At 38.2% G+C, this 15,377-nt stretch overlaps 1 protein-coding gene across 4 annotated transcripts in view; it reads right to left on the reverse strand.

Annotated features, from left to right (window-relative positions):
* Nucleotides 1-15,377, reverse strand: part of pkp4 (plakophilin 4) — a 92,945-nt gene that overhangs the window by 4,711 nt on the left and 72,857 nt on the right. For all 4 annotated transcript variants that reach the window (XM_088001359.1, XM_014996953.2, XM_014996960.2 and 1 more), the window contains exons 12-18: nucleotides 7,124-7,307; nucleotides 5,775-5,892; nucleotides 3,700-3,891; nucleotides 3,127-3,300; nucleotides 2,742-2,892; nucleotides 577-769; nucleotides 204-288 (exon numbers count right to left, since the gene is read on the reverse strand). In XM_088001359.1, coding sequence (XP_087857485.1) covers nucleotides 204-288; nucleotides 577-769; nucleotides 2,742-2,892; nucleotides 3,127-3,300; nucleotides 3,700-3,891; nucleotides 5,775-5,892; nucleotides 7,124-7,307 — 1,097 coding nt within the window. The remainder of the gene's footprint in view (nucleotides 1-203; nucleotides 289-576; nucleotides 770-2,741; nucleotides 2,893-3,126; nucleotides 3,301-3,699; nucleotides 3,892-5,774; nucleotides 5,893-7,123; nucleotides 7,308-15,377) is intronic.

Consider the following 15,377-nt stretch of genomic DNA (forward strand, 5'->3'; position numbering starts at 1 on the left):
ATGAAATCCAACTGAAATACACGTGCAGGTGTTACGTGACCAAATGTGACAAAGTTCAAGGAAATTAATACTTCTCCAAAACATTATTTAAAAAATAAATAAATCCAGCACGTCATGTTATCGTAAGACAGTTTCTGATATTTCTATTTAAAATATAATCATAAAATCATTGAAACATTTAGCATTAAACAAACTGTACGAACCTTTTTGTAGATGGGCCGTAGATCCTTGTACAGCCACAGCGTGTTCAGCACCTGGGCTGCTGCCTTCACCACCTTCACTGAATATCTGGAAAACAGTCAAACTTTGTTATGCATTTCTGAGCAAGAATTCATTGTGGTTAACACAAGACAGCATGATTGATGGAGTAGGCTGTCCTTAATACGTTTTAACCTAGAATCGTACTGAATATACAACAAACTAAAAATAGCTGCTGCAGCAGCATTGTTCCATCGGGATGTTAAACTTCAAGGAACACTGCCACCTCCACAAATGGCAGCAGCTGCTCGTGTTGTGTGGACCACTGTCCAGTGTTCAGCAAAGCATTTTAACAAACGTGTGCGTCGGCAACCCCACCTGTCTCCTCTGCCCTTGGTGATGTCGACGAGCTTCTTGATGCCGCCTGTGTCGGCCAACGCCTTGGCGTTTTCCATGTTTTTGCTGGTGACCTCGTGCAGCGTGCAACAGATGGCGGCCACGGTCTCATCCGACAGCAGGGTGGTGTTCCCCCCAGGGAGACGGTTTACCAGGTCCCTCATCGCGTACTTCCCTGCAGGGGAGGGAGGCGGAACTTGCAGCTTATGCGTAATGACACGATGCACTGCAGGTTTGCTGCAGAAGCTCAGGCAAGGACAGAATGAGGGGGCGATGCCTCATTCATGTGTACATGATTTTGATGCATTTTTTTTTTTTACATGTTGTGCAATGCATTCACAAATAAATTCTGTGCTGACCTCAACAGTATGTAATGTCATCTAAATAAAGGAGTAACATTCAATGTGCTGGGGTCTGCAGCATGGAAGGCACTTTTCATAAATGAAACTGTTTGTGTGTTTCAGTGTGAAGGAGGATTGCCTCCCTTATCTGTCCTTCAGTGCAGCAGCCCGGCTAAAGATGCTGAATACTTGCCGCACCAAGTCAAACAAAGACCTCAAAAAGCATATTTAACCATCACTAAAACCTCATTAACCCGCGCCGTCAGACACCGTTCCCGCTACTGAATAAACATTCATTTCACAGAGTGAAAGACGGTTTTATGAAGCACAGGATTGTACAGGAGGATTACCACACAGCTTTAGCTGGGACACATGCTCATCATGCACATGGATGTCATATTTATATTAGGCTGTGAGCTTTTCATTCCCTGGGACAGAACGATCACAGCAAAGTCCCAGTCATGCAAGCTTCTGGCTGAATATTCATTTAAATTTTGGACTGATTTAATGACAGATTTATCAACAAATTATCTGGTGGTTCTATGAGGGGTTTGGAAGTGTCCTCATAGACGCACCATTTAGTTTCCCAAAGAGATGCATTGAGAAATCATCTGCTGGCCGGCAGGTTACATATTTAAAATCCCTGACTGGTACAGGCTGTCCAGCAGCTCAAAAATCCAAACATTTCTCTGTTATTGAATACACCATACTTAGCGCCACCAGGTCACATATTCAATAGCAGTAGACATTTAACTCATCAGTGAGGTGTTAAAATATGAATTCAGAGGATGCGTGGAGATGTAAGAAGCTATGTAAATGCTAGCGATATATATTTTTTTTTTACGTCAAAAGACATTTCTACACTTCATTAAGGCAGAGAGAGAGAAACTCATTAGATAACAGAAAGATTGTACAGTTGCTCTGTTTTATCCTTTTGAGGCATTAACCTCAGTCTGTTATGAAACATGCAGGATTTGGAAATTAATTGAACCAAGAATTAACCTCGATTATGGAAAACACACAGAGATCTCTGCATTATCTTTGCTGGTCCCACTAGATCTGAGCCCTCTCTTACAGACATTGTCACTTATCCTAAAATAAGACTGTTCATAGCGCTATCATGAAGGTCGGAAGGTTCAGTGTGTGTTGGCTTCAATGCCTCATTATTCCTCTGGCAATAGACTTCCAGTTCTTGTGACGAAAGCAACTCAACCATCTCTCCTTTAAATCTGCTTTCCAAAAAAGTTGTTTTATTTGTTCATTATATCTGCAGCAACTATTTATTTTATGATTAATCCCCAAGATAAAATCTTGTTAGAAACTCTGGCAAAATAACTTTCACTCCTAACCGTTTTGAAATGCCAGTAAATGACAAACTTTGGTTCATTACTGGTTCAAAACTGACAACGTTCTTGCCTTGTATAAATCTGCACAGAGTTTCTTTGATTTTCCAGTCATATCATGTGTTTGTTTGTTTCTTTCGGTGAAGCTGCCATCTGTAGCCAATCACAATTACTTTACAAGAAATAAAAGGGCCTTGGCAAGCTACAAGAGCGTTTCTGGATTATGTCCAGAGTCCAGAGTGAAAACATGTCAACTTAAGGCTGTATTTATAAGATCAACACATCATGTGAGATTGTGCATTAAGTTGAGCCAAACAAATTCGCAGCATGGTATCTGGGTTATTGGTACAGCATGAGCTACATTACATGACATAATAAAGCAGAAAAACTTCTCATAAATAGTTCAGTATAGTATATTTTTTTCAGTCCAAGATGTTTCAAACACAACAAAGTGGCTCCTGACCTATAAGCTCCTTGTTCCTGATGTCCAGGGCCATGTTTCTCAGAGCCGTGGCAACTGAACACACCACCCTGTCGTTGTCCATCCGCAGCAGTTCCACCAGGATGGGAAGGCCTTTCTCTTTACGAACTGCTGCACGAATGTACGCTGCAAACTAAATACAGAAAACAGATGAAAATTTCATTAAGGTCTCTGCATCACGAGGGAATACTGATGAGCTTGAGATGTGCATTTGTGATTTCAAGCGTTAAACTGACATTTGTTTGACTGAAGCAGAAGAGGTGAACAGCTAAGCTCATTTATATGCATTGTTTCACAGCCACGGACGGCAGAGAAGCACGAGAAAATCTGCATTTGTGTTTTGAATGAATGCACATTTGCACTGTACCTTCCAGTTGCCAGCTGACAGGTTCTGAAGAGATCCTGCTGAACCTTCAAGAGTGGCAGGATTGGAGCTCTCAGATAGCAGTGTCAAGTAAGGCTTGACCACAGAGGGGTGCCACAGCATCTCGGCCCCCTTAGGAGACTTGGAGAAGCCAGGGATGGGCCCCACACCGTCCCACTGAACATACAACAACTTACAAGTCAGACTGCGAAAGGGTGATGCTTTAGGAATCATCTAATAACAATAATTTTATTTTATCAGACAGTCTTCTACAGATCAGAATGTGTTAATTTTTCCTTGATCAGCTCTGATCAAAAATCAGACATTCCTCTATATTTTAAAATAAAAAAGTCTTAAGGTAATTGTTGATGTTTACTTCAATGCATAAATAAGGATAATCTTCAAATTTCGTATTTTCCAACATCATTTTTCACTTGCATACACTAGAAACATATTTCCTGTGTGAAAAAAATTCTGACATAAAAAAAAATATATGGAAAACTGTTGGCCAAGAAAAGCCAAAGTTCTGTGCATCTAGAACTTATGAAGCGCAAACAGTTAAAACACAACACTCACTGAGTCCTCCTGCAAGCTGTTTTTCTTCTTCTTTCTCTTCCTGCCCCAGCAGCTGGAGTCCACCTCTTTACTTGGCGACTCTCGGCCCAGTAAGCCATCTATTTCCTGGTTTACTGGAAATGACGATGGCATCATCTCCAGCTCCAGACGATAAGACAGGTTCCTTAGAGTGCAAATACAGTTCTCCACAATCTGCCAGGCACAGAAAAATAAAAGCTTGAACTTCATGTATCAATCCAAACAAGTATATGAGAGTATATGAGAACTGGTTAACACTATTTAAGTATGTAAGCAATATAAAGGCAGTAGTTCTTCTGTTCATTGTTACAATTGAGGTAAGGTGATACAGCAAAACAAGGTTACAGTTTTTTTCAACTTTTTCTAATAAAATTATGATTTTAATATATATTTATATAAAAACAAGGGGATTAAACAACAAAAATATATAATAGAGAAATTAACACAAATAATATTTAGGAGCAGTACAACTGACTTGACGTACAAAATATGAAACTATTTTATCCAATTCAAAACGGAAAATAAAACAAAATAGTTGTGTGGTGTAAAAGTAAATGACAACTAAAATACACGGGTGAGATGCACTTTTGCTTAAGATATAGTAGTATGAACATTTTATATCATAATTTATGAAAATTCCTTATCAATCATTTAAGTATATGTGTAAAGCACATATCAGTTACAAACAAGTTCAAAGTGCTTTACATCATGAAAACATAAAAACATCAGAAACACTTTCATAATCAACAATAGTGGAAACTATTGTTGACTTGAAATGTTCATCAATATTTTTATTGTTTTGTTGACTGAATATTAAGGTTATTGCAGCAAAGATTGAGACCAGATACGTTATTCGGTTCTCTAGCATTATAAGGATTATCGTGTCATTAGAATATCGCTGACAAATTTGTTTGTTTTGGTAATTCAATTCAAAACGTGAAGTTAAGTCTGTATATATTTTATGGTAATTTTCTGTTAATTTGGATGACTGTATCAAAACACGTTTTTCATAAGACGATGATAATTCAAATAATACTGATCCAGACTACAAACAGAGATCTTTGTGATAATGGTAACAGCCCACATCTTCCTGATTCCTCTCATCTGCCATTACATTGCTTTTAAATCTCCTGTGATCATTTTTCTTTTTCTTCTTCCTCTGCCCTTTTATTGTTATTAGGTGTGAATATCTGCTCTAGTGGGACTACATCCAGTAGGTTCAAGTTATTACTTTTATGCAAAACATGAATTCATGACACTTGAAATGAATAGCCAACAAATATTGCATTCCAAACAGATTTTTGAGATATTAATATTACCCTCACTGATATTGCAACATCAATACTGTTGCTATGTGTTATAAATCCACAGTTTCAACCTGAGGATATTAAAAGAAAAAACATCTAGGTGGCCACCAACAATCTGCTGGTCATCACAATTCTGGCTTTAAGTTTGGCTATATGTTTTTTACAAGTTGCAATTAAAAAAGTTTACTAATTAGACCTCTGGTAAATAATGTTACACTTGTAATATGCTTCTTAGAGTCTTTATTTGAAAAACTATCTAGAATGCATTGATTATAAATCCATTTTTAGTGAGGTTTGCATTCCTTAGCTGTACAGAACATCAGGAAACATAGAATATTATCTGCTTGACTAGGTTCTTTGCCAAAGGGAGAAACCATCACCACATTTCAGATGATTCACTTAACTTTCATAATGCATGGATTCATGCTTAGGAGATGTACTTTCTTTGCCGCAGCCACTGAATAAATGTTAATTTACTGTATGATGAACATCTGATGCTTAAGGTTCACATTCTGGCTGTGCTTTGGGTGACAAAGCAGATCAAACAGTTTCTGTTAACTGCTCCGAGGGTCATTTAGACGCAGGCAATAAACTGATTCAAAGAGGATAAGTAGGGTATTTTCTCCAGAGCTTCTTATCAACTGGCTGCATATTCTCCTCCGGGCCTAAGAGGGCGTGTGTAGATGTGTGTGTGTGTGTGTGTGTGTGTGTGTGTGTGTGCAATGGCGGGCAGCAGGCTTTGTGAGGTACCTTGCTGTCAAAGTCAGACGTGTTTACACAGGCTTTGATGACGTAGAGCAGTGAGTCAACCAGGCCGTCACAAGTACGCATCTGCTTTCTGGCCTCCTCACCGGCTGAACTCAGGTTCCTTTTAAAAAAAACATGAACACATGAGAACACACACACACACTCATTAGCCATTCAAGTTGGGGCTTTGCTTAGTAAACAAACGCCCAAAATGATAGCTGTGTGTCTCCTACTTGAAATGGTAATGTGGGCTTTGTCGTTCCCAGATACCATCTTTAATGTATGAGGAGACTTTGTGTGGCCTGATTCTAGTAAGTATTGTTCTTTGCTCAGTAAATAAAGCTCCTTAAGCCGTACCTATGCATGTTCACATGATGCACAAACATATACAAAGTCAATTGACTTCCACTAATTAAACCTGCAAAGCAACATGCCGCAGGATAGAGAGAAAAAAAAACATTTTATGAATCTCAATTGTACAAGTTGTTTGGGGTTCCTGCAGTTTTTATTGTAAAAAATCCAGACTTTTCCTGAACAAAGTTAACCATAAACACATGGCAGATATTTCTACAGCGTGCAGCCTTTCAATGTGGAACAAGTCAAAATCTCAACGGATAATAATTAGAGAATGCAATGGATGTATGAAAGAACAAATACACTAAATGATAAGCCATGAGGAAGGTAAAAAGTTGGATGCAAGAAAGGACAAAACGACAGGAACATAGGATAGAAGGATGAAAGGACAGAAGTCAGGAAGTAAAGAAGAGACAAAAAATAAGGTATAAGGGAGGATGGAAGAAGGACAGGACAGAAGAAAGAAAGGAGTAAATAAGAAAGAACACAAAAAAATAAAAATGGATGACAAAAAGAACACAAAGAAAGATGAAAAGAAGATGAGATTACAAGGACAGAAGAAAATAAGGCAAGAAGGAAGGATACAAGGAAGAATGTCAGGAATGAAAGAAGGAAGAAAATAGGAGAGGGAGGCATAGATTGAGGGATGAAGAAAGAAACAAAGAACGGAAGAGTACATATAGAAAGGAATGAAGGGACACAATTCCTTCATTCTTTTCTTTTCTGTGGATGGATACTAGAAATAAAGATTAGAAATGCAAATATGTTTCTACATATACTACTATCTTTTTGCAAATTATTCAAATCTGGACAACAGTAAAATTATTATTTTAAAACTCTATAAGATTTATGTAAAATAGAGATCTAAAAAAAATAATTATTAAAAAAAAATGTAATGGGACAAAATTTCACATTTATTGACAATACATATCAGATGTAATAGCGGCAAATGCCCACAGTGAGGTGCTAGTGTCCAGCGTGATCATCAGGTGGTTTACCTAAGGCAGCCTGTAGTGTTCTTCAGCACTAGGGAGGAGTGGAACTTTAGCTTGTGGTCATCGTCGAATGTAGAGCTGCTCCATCCAGAGTGAGGGATGATCACAGTGTTGGTCAGAGTGGATAAGGCGTCCCGGATGATTGTCATCTTCACAGCATCGCATGAAGAAAGGTTCCACAGAACCCCTGGGGAAGTAAAGACAAAAAAAAAGGCTCCTCTTTAATCAGTTGTCATCTGCATTTAGAGGAACTCATAAGAGAAATAATAATAATAAAAAAAAAAAATAAAAAAAAACTTCCAATGGGCTCAGCATGGATTCAAGAACAAATGCAAACAAACAAGCAGGCATTCAGACGGAGAGCCTCAGGTAAAACACTTCTTTAGAATGAAAGCACAGCTTTAGCATCAATGCATCGCATTTCATCTACAGAGGATATCCTCAAGGTGGAGATTATTACTTGAATTGAAAAAAAAAAAGAAAGGATGAGGCAAGGATCCCTATGGCTCAGGCATTTCAAATGAAATATAAATAACGGAAAGTCTTCTATCATCTCACTCTATTCAAATATACTTATGGTAACTGCTGATAATCATGCGCAGTCCTGACAGCCTTTGATGCTGCATCTGTCGAGGATTAGCCAGCATGTAGCATGTTCTCCTAATTAGATGGCTCTTGCTGCAAGGCTTATACTAAGGCACCAGCCGCCTTCTGCAGGGTATCTATAACCTTGCAGGAGGCTAATGCAGCACAAGCTCGAGTGCACTGTAAAGTCTCGAGAGTAAACACAGGGCTACATCTCACAAATGCTGCCATGACAAAACTAAAAGGGACATGTAAAACATGCATGTGTTCAACCAGATAAAGTCAAATCTGCTGCTGTCTGTTCATAACAATTTGCTCAGTTTGCAAATACATAAAACTGCATGAATCCATGGAATCACCTGTGCTTTTGTGGATAGAAAACTTTACATCGACTGGCATAATGAACTGCATTTGACTGCAATGTATAACGACTAGAATCCACTTTTAAGGTATGTAACCGAGTGTGAATTTGTACATATAATTGGATTAATCAGAGTCTATTTTTGTATATAAACTGAATCTATTTATCTTAAAAAGCAGAATGAGAGGACATTTGTTCCGATTTGGCGGAATATAAATAAGCTGATCAGAACCAACAAAAAGACATCCAAAATTTCTTTGTGCGTTTTCATATTTATGTCACACAGATTGAAATCTTATTTGTATATCTAAATAAAAACCAACTTCTGCAGCTTCCCTCCAAATTCAGATTTTATTTTCCCTCAGCATGTCATTCCCTGACTATTTGAAGAAATGGAAATGACAAAGAATTTAATAGATCCCTGGAGCCCAATTCTGACAGTGCTGGCAAAGCTTTTCAAAATATGCAGTGAAAATATTGTCTCCTTTTACATGTAGAGTTGATATTTATCTGCATTAATTTACATAAATCAATCGGTTTCAGCTATAACTTTATCTGAGGGGTGAATTCTTTCAGCTTCCATTGAACGATCTTTGTCACTAATTCAATGTAGCAAGAAAAGTTATTATTTTTCAGATTATGCATCACTGGCATGCTTACACTTCAAATACTTATTCAGAAAACAATGTATTTAAAATTAATGAACCTAAAGTTTATTCGCTAAAATGTACAACAGCGGTTACAAGTGAGATAAACCAGAAGCAAACATTTACTACAGCTATGCCGCTGAATGGTCATTGCCCTCTCGGGAGTTAAAAGAAAATAAGTTTATAGTTTAATTCTAATATCTAATGTTAAACAATGAGTGGAGGGGTGACAAAAGGAGGAAAAGAAACTCGATGTTTATCTGTGAGCTTCGCGCATGAGAACCAAGCTGTTTGCTTTCCCAAAACCATTTTCAGGGAAGGAGTCGTCACCAGGTTCTGATCAACCAGTCAGAGGCAGGCTTTGGGAAACATGTGACCCATTCAAAGCTAAACAACCCTTTATAAACATAGGTTTTACTATTTTAAAGAGGACACTCTTCAAATTTGAGATAGATGAAGAACATAAACAAGCTGTCGTAGTAGATAAAGCACTATCTCTGTACACGAGATAGTGCTTTAATCTGACAACTACAGTTTTCAAACTTAATTATTCTATTGGAAAAATAAACTGTTCACATTAAGAGTCTATATGCTAATAGAAAAATAGAAGATATATATGTATATATCTTCATTTATAAATCTATTTTTTTTCATCTTTCTGTCTCTGTTTATCCCATCTTTCATCTGTTTCCATCTCTCTCCACCTTTCAGTCTTTATCTGATGTATCTTTTTTTCTCTCTGTGTCATGTATGCATTTCCTAACCCAGCTCAATCTTATACAGCCAGGGGGAGTATTTCTCCTCTGACAGTCAAGCTAGGTCAAAACCTTTTATGCGGTGATGACTTGATTTTTGCTGCATGTCAGGGGTAGGACAGGAAGCACTTGGGCTATTTTGTACACTTTTACTTTTGCCACATGTACCAGGAGCGAAAGAGTTACTCCTGCTTCTATTCACAGGAGACTACATACTGAAATCAAAATGAAATTTGGCACGTTTATAAAATGCAGATATCATTGAAAGGTCTCAATGTTTTCCCAGTGCGATCTTTGTCTGCTGGCAAAAGCGTGTGATCACCCGGGTGTGAGTGCAAGTGTGTCAGCATTTGGTGACAGAGCGCGAAGTGTGTGTTTTTATCCAGCTTTTATCAAGTTTGGTGTTTCATTAGAAGGAGCTGATTGTAGAGGAGCGACCACACGGAGACAGAAAAAGCTCACAATGTGATCTGGCATTATTCAGACAGGTTAATAAAATTAACGCCATTAACTGTGAACATGTACAATTACCACATGTCATGATACTCAAGGAGGGGGGTCCGGTGGAGCAGAACCCCCCTTGGATAAAGGTAGCGAAAACACTGGAAGCCATGTATGGTGCGTTCTGTGGCCTACTAATGAAAATCATGGAATCAGCTATTTTAATTATCAATGTCTTTCAATAATTGAAAATATGATGACGTCCACACATAAACGTCCATATTTTGACAAATCATCGTAATAAAACCGAAGATAGTGTCTATTTGACTTTTAAATATGCGGCATGGGCACCCTACAGGAGCCCGCGAGCGGCGTGAATGATTCTGCATATCAAAAGCAGAGTAAAAGGTGGGATGCGATCTCTGCTTGAGAAAGCATGACACAGTATTATGAAATTTATGCACTTATTCAAGCACATTCAGCTTTATAATTCTGATTTCCAAACCACTCAGAAAAGGAGTGTCTTGAAAGAGCTTCCACAGCTTTAATACAGGAAAAAATAGTCAGATTCCTGCTGACCAATGTCCTTGCTTTATCTTCACAATCCACTCGACCCACAGCTTCCCTCAAACATGTTGCTCAGGTCCACACCCACTCTACCGGCAATTTGCAGAAACGAATGGTCTCTGCAGGATATCAGACTAGTCCTGCGGAGGCTACATGCTGGAGAAATCAACCGCAGGAATTACTGAGGTGTGACTGACAGTGCTGTCAGTGGAGCAACACCAGCAGCAATACTCATAAGTCATATTTGACAGTCACATGGACCAAACCTGTGTGTATTTGTTTCTGTGTGCACACACAGATTTAAATCAGCCTGTTACTTGTTGTCCTGTTTTGTTGCTGCTTTCTTGTGGCTTTACTTGACTTTTTAAACAGTGACCCAAAAACAATGTAATAGCAGCAGGGTCATTAATTTATAAAACGAGCACAGAAAGGAACTCGGAGTGCTTTCATGGGGAAATGAAGGAATATATTAGGAAGCTGCTAATAAGATGGGAGTTAAATTGAAAGAAGATTTCTTTTAAGATTAAATGGGTAATGTGTAACAGGTTGTGAGGTTTTACTGTGATATAGACAGATAAAAAAAACAAAAAAACAAATTTAAAAAACTGGTCACAATGGACTGAATTTGTTTGGCTGGTATCTAAGCAAAACAAGTTTGTCCAAATGACAACCGATTTTAACTTATGTGTTGCTAAATTTCATTGTCAAAAATATTAAGATCTTTAGCTTCAAATGCTTGTCAGCGTCCTTTTTTTTGACCCCGGCTAACATGTCATGTATAAGAAAATAATCTGGTGCTTTAGCACAACACTACACTAGTCAGCAAGACAATATTGTGAAAGAAATAACATTGTCCATCTGTGGATATTTTCCCCTGATAGGACAGGCATTAGTGAGGATTAAAAAAAACAACAACAATAGATAAAAAACTAATTCTAAACTGCATTGTTAGGTGGATTTGCGTTTTATGGTAGCAGCTAAAAGAAAATATTATGGTCTGAGTTTGTGATATGAGTGTTAAGATTTTAGAACCATCTAAAATCTTGAGACTTGAGGCTACTCCGTGCTTTGTTCTTGCTCAGATGAGTGTTTTTCTTCCTTCCATTACCATCAGCCAGCTTACCTAGCTTTAATATACTAGAGATAAAACAATTGCAGACAATTACAACCACTGCATTAGTGTAATATTGTGAGAATATTAATATAAAAAAATCAACAGGAAAGAATGGAAATATTGTCCCTAAGCGGGGAACTTCAGGTGCATCTGCAGCAAGTTGAAGGTAAAAAAAAAAAGCCTATTTAATCTAAAATATAAAAAACAGAAGTAAGAGACTAAGGGCAAATGCACAACACATAATACTAAGCCATATATTTATGGAGAGCTTTTCCCTTCAGAATAGTTTCTTCCAGTGTTTGTGCTTCCTCTTTTGTAATTTTTAAACACCTCATTGGTTCTGAAAATGGCTCCCTTTGAGTCCTTCTCTCTCAATAACTTCCAGACAGTGGAGACCACCATTTAAACTGTCAGATCATTGTTAGAACAACCTGGTAGGACTCTGTATCAGATCGCCCACCAACTGAAAAACATTTGAGATTTTTAAGTTTCCAACAAGTCAGGCATCTCAATCTGATCTAAGTGCTGGTACCTTTGCACCAAGGCTACTGAAATAACATGTAGAGTTACATAATGAATGCTCCTTTAAATATCCACCAATTTCATTTAGGTCAGAATAAAAAAACTACTCAAAGTTGACTTAATTTTCTTCACAAAAATCTTGGATTCAAAAATGGTCATGCAATCTGTGGCACAAAGCTAGCGCCTCTTGCTACCTGCACAATGTCAGCACAAAACCACTGCTATGACCCAGCAGGTTCTGCAGTCACTACTTGAAGAAAAGCACTGTTTCAGTGCTGAGCTGAGCTTTTTTTGTGTAATCCGAGTGAATCATCAAGGGGAAACAGTGACAGCTTCACAAGGACACTTTTTTTATACCAAGAGGCGTAACCAATGTGTGAAAGTGGTTATTGATTGAGTGAATGGGTGTCATCATGAGTTTCTAACCAACTATTGCCCACTGGGCTGAGAGTGTGAGGGTGTTTTCACACCTGATAGTCCAGTACACTCAATTCGATTGGGAACCAAAATTGTAACATTTGTTAAATCTTCAGCTGGTGTAGTTCACTTTCACGCTACACTGTGTCAAACCAACCAAGCCCTTTGAAAAACCTTTTCATCCCCTTGCCTGTGGTGGCGCTGCACCAAAAAACAACATTAAATTCCCCGAAGAAGACACCGAGCGCAACTTCCTTCTTCACAAAATGTCAATCAAATTTACTTCATCTTAAATGTTTGAACCTTAATCTACTTTACTTATCAGGAGCTACAGATTTGCAGGGAATCCATCTCTGCTAGTTTTTTTTTTTTTTAAGCTTGTGACCACATTTTTTTCTGTCCTGCAACAGGCAGGATTGCAAATCCACATGCTTGCAATAAAGAGCAGCTACATATTTCACTTTTGATAATATAAATTCCCAAGAGTCCCAAGCTTCTGTGAAAGATAAATTACATCTTGGTTACAATAATTCCCTTTATACAAAAAGAAACTGACCTTGACCGATTCAGAAAAGTTGAAACTGCTCCTTTAAGACAATCTCTGTCTCTGAATTAAATATCAGCAGGTCAAAGACATTGCTTGGTGAAGCTTTAACAGGGCCTCTATTTAGGTCAACCCTGTAATGGGGCAGATAACCTAAAAACTGCCCAGTTTATTAACCTTTTGAATTCAGGGAGCTGAGCTTGAAAAATGTCAATGCTCTATTGACTGAATCAGAGTCGTCTTGGTGTGTACTTTAAAGGTGCTTTTTAGCTGAACTCGCAGCATCTAGTGCTGCGCAAAATTACTGACACCCTTTTGAACCTTTTCACAGACTGATATAGTTTACTGGAATTGCATGTGACAGATCACCACTAAGAAAGGCAAAATTGTCAAACGAAATCAAAATGATACATGGTATAAAAACAATGTGTAAATTTATGAATAGTGTCACTTTATTAGCAAATCACTTTATTTGTAAATTTGTCCGTAAGTTCAGCATCTAGCTTTTTGTTGAAGCTCTCAGACCAAGCAGCACATAGCATGTCCTAGGGATTCAAATGTAGAGAAGCTTAAAGCATCATTTTCCACCATTACCATCTTATTTTATAAGACAAATCTATCAACACATGGCTGCCTATTTAAACTGACAAGCTGGAAAAGGAGAGAATTAATCAGAGAAGCAAATTACAGTCCGATGGTAACTCTGGAAGAGCGGAATCAAAAGGAAAGCCAAAGTTTACAGAAAACCATCAGACGTCGTGTTTGAAGATTGCCACAAGCCATGAGAGCAACCTATGCAACCTTATGTATCTTTGTTCCACATGTAAAACACAAAACTCATACTGAATATCAACCCTGAAGACACTTCATTTTCACATCACAACTATTTTGTGTTGGTCTGTCAGAAAAATATATATAAATAAATAATCAAAAAAATCCTCAGTAAAATAGTTGGTCTGCTGTAAGTTGCCAACTCTGAGTTAAGGTGTTTGATTGCACAAAAGAATGGTTAAGCAGGGAAAGTGAAATGAAATCCAAGGTAAAAGTTGATTTGGAATAATAAACAGAGCCCGAGTGTGTGAGCTAACGGCTAAATGGTGAGCTTGACCTTTTGATCAGACGGGGAGTTGTTTGTGCAAGGAGCAGTAACTAAAGCGGCTTGCAGCACAAGACATGAGACCAGACCACAAGATGACAAAAGACTGGCAGCAAGGAGGGAGTTTTCCCTCAGCGAGCCTGAACATTTTGTAGAAGGCAAGAAAAAGCCTTTCAGGCACCACTGTTTAGCTTTTAAACCATCTTCCAACGAAAATGCTCAAGAATGTTAATTATTCATATGATACCTACTACTCAGAGGCTGCTTTGTAAGTAGAAATAAATTATAGACAAGTGACTGATCTCTTACTGCTTCTCTTTAAGCTACCGTGTGGGATCCTCTTGTCGACCAGGTAACAGTTCGGGACTGTTCTCATTAGCTGTAATTAACCAAAGGTGATGTTGTACTGCTGACCTTTTCAAACAGACCCCCCACATCCCACCCTGGGGTCTGTACAACCAATTAGCCACCACAGGCTTTCAGAACAGTGGATGAAAGCAGAACACCTGAACAGAGCTCACATAAAACCTGCTCAATCTGATTTGGAAAAAAAAAAAAAAAAAAAAAGAGTCCCCCTGCTCTCTTTCCAGGTCTAAATAAACAGCACAAAGACATATGTTTTAGATTTTCTTTTTATACTCGTTTAATAAAAACAAGTGGGAGCAGAGACAAATTATCCTCTTGTGCCCTTTTAAAAATGCTGAATATTTCCCCCCTCTATTTGTGTTAGGCAAAGTAAATACACACTTGATTGATAGAGGAAGCTGAAAACAATCTCCTCCCAGTTAATACGAAATTATTGTGCTCATACTCCAGCTGAATTGTTTTGCCCCTGGGGACTACTAGACTGTAACCTGAAACCGGGCAATAAAGAAGACTGGAGTCCCTGCACAAACAGCTGACTCAGCCACCTGGAAGCCAAATGTCTTTGGTTTGCTCATTCCAGTAGTGCTCCACCCTGATCCAAAACAACATGGATTTATAACACGTTTACAGGGCTTAAACAACACAAACAACATGAAGTAGCATGAAGCCCAAGGAGGAGAAAGGGACATGTGGAGACTATTTTACATAGCAGATTGGTAAAAACCATCAGCCAAGAGAGGCAGGGAAAACTATACTAATATTCCCAGAGAGGGCAATACTGCCAGGTCTGTGTGACTGTATATTCAAAGAATCTTAATTACATGTCACTCCCCAACAACACT

This window comes from Poecilia mexicana, unplaced genomic scaffold, assembly GCF_051168715.1.
Source record: "Poecilia mexicana isolate PSO_F unplaced genomic scaffold, ASM5116871v1 scaffold_2, whole genome shotgun sequence".
Lineage (NCBI taxonomy): Eukaryota > Metazoa > Chordata > Actinopteri > Cyprinodontiformes > Poeciliidae > Poecilia > Poecilia mexicana.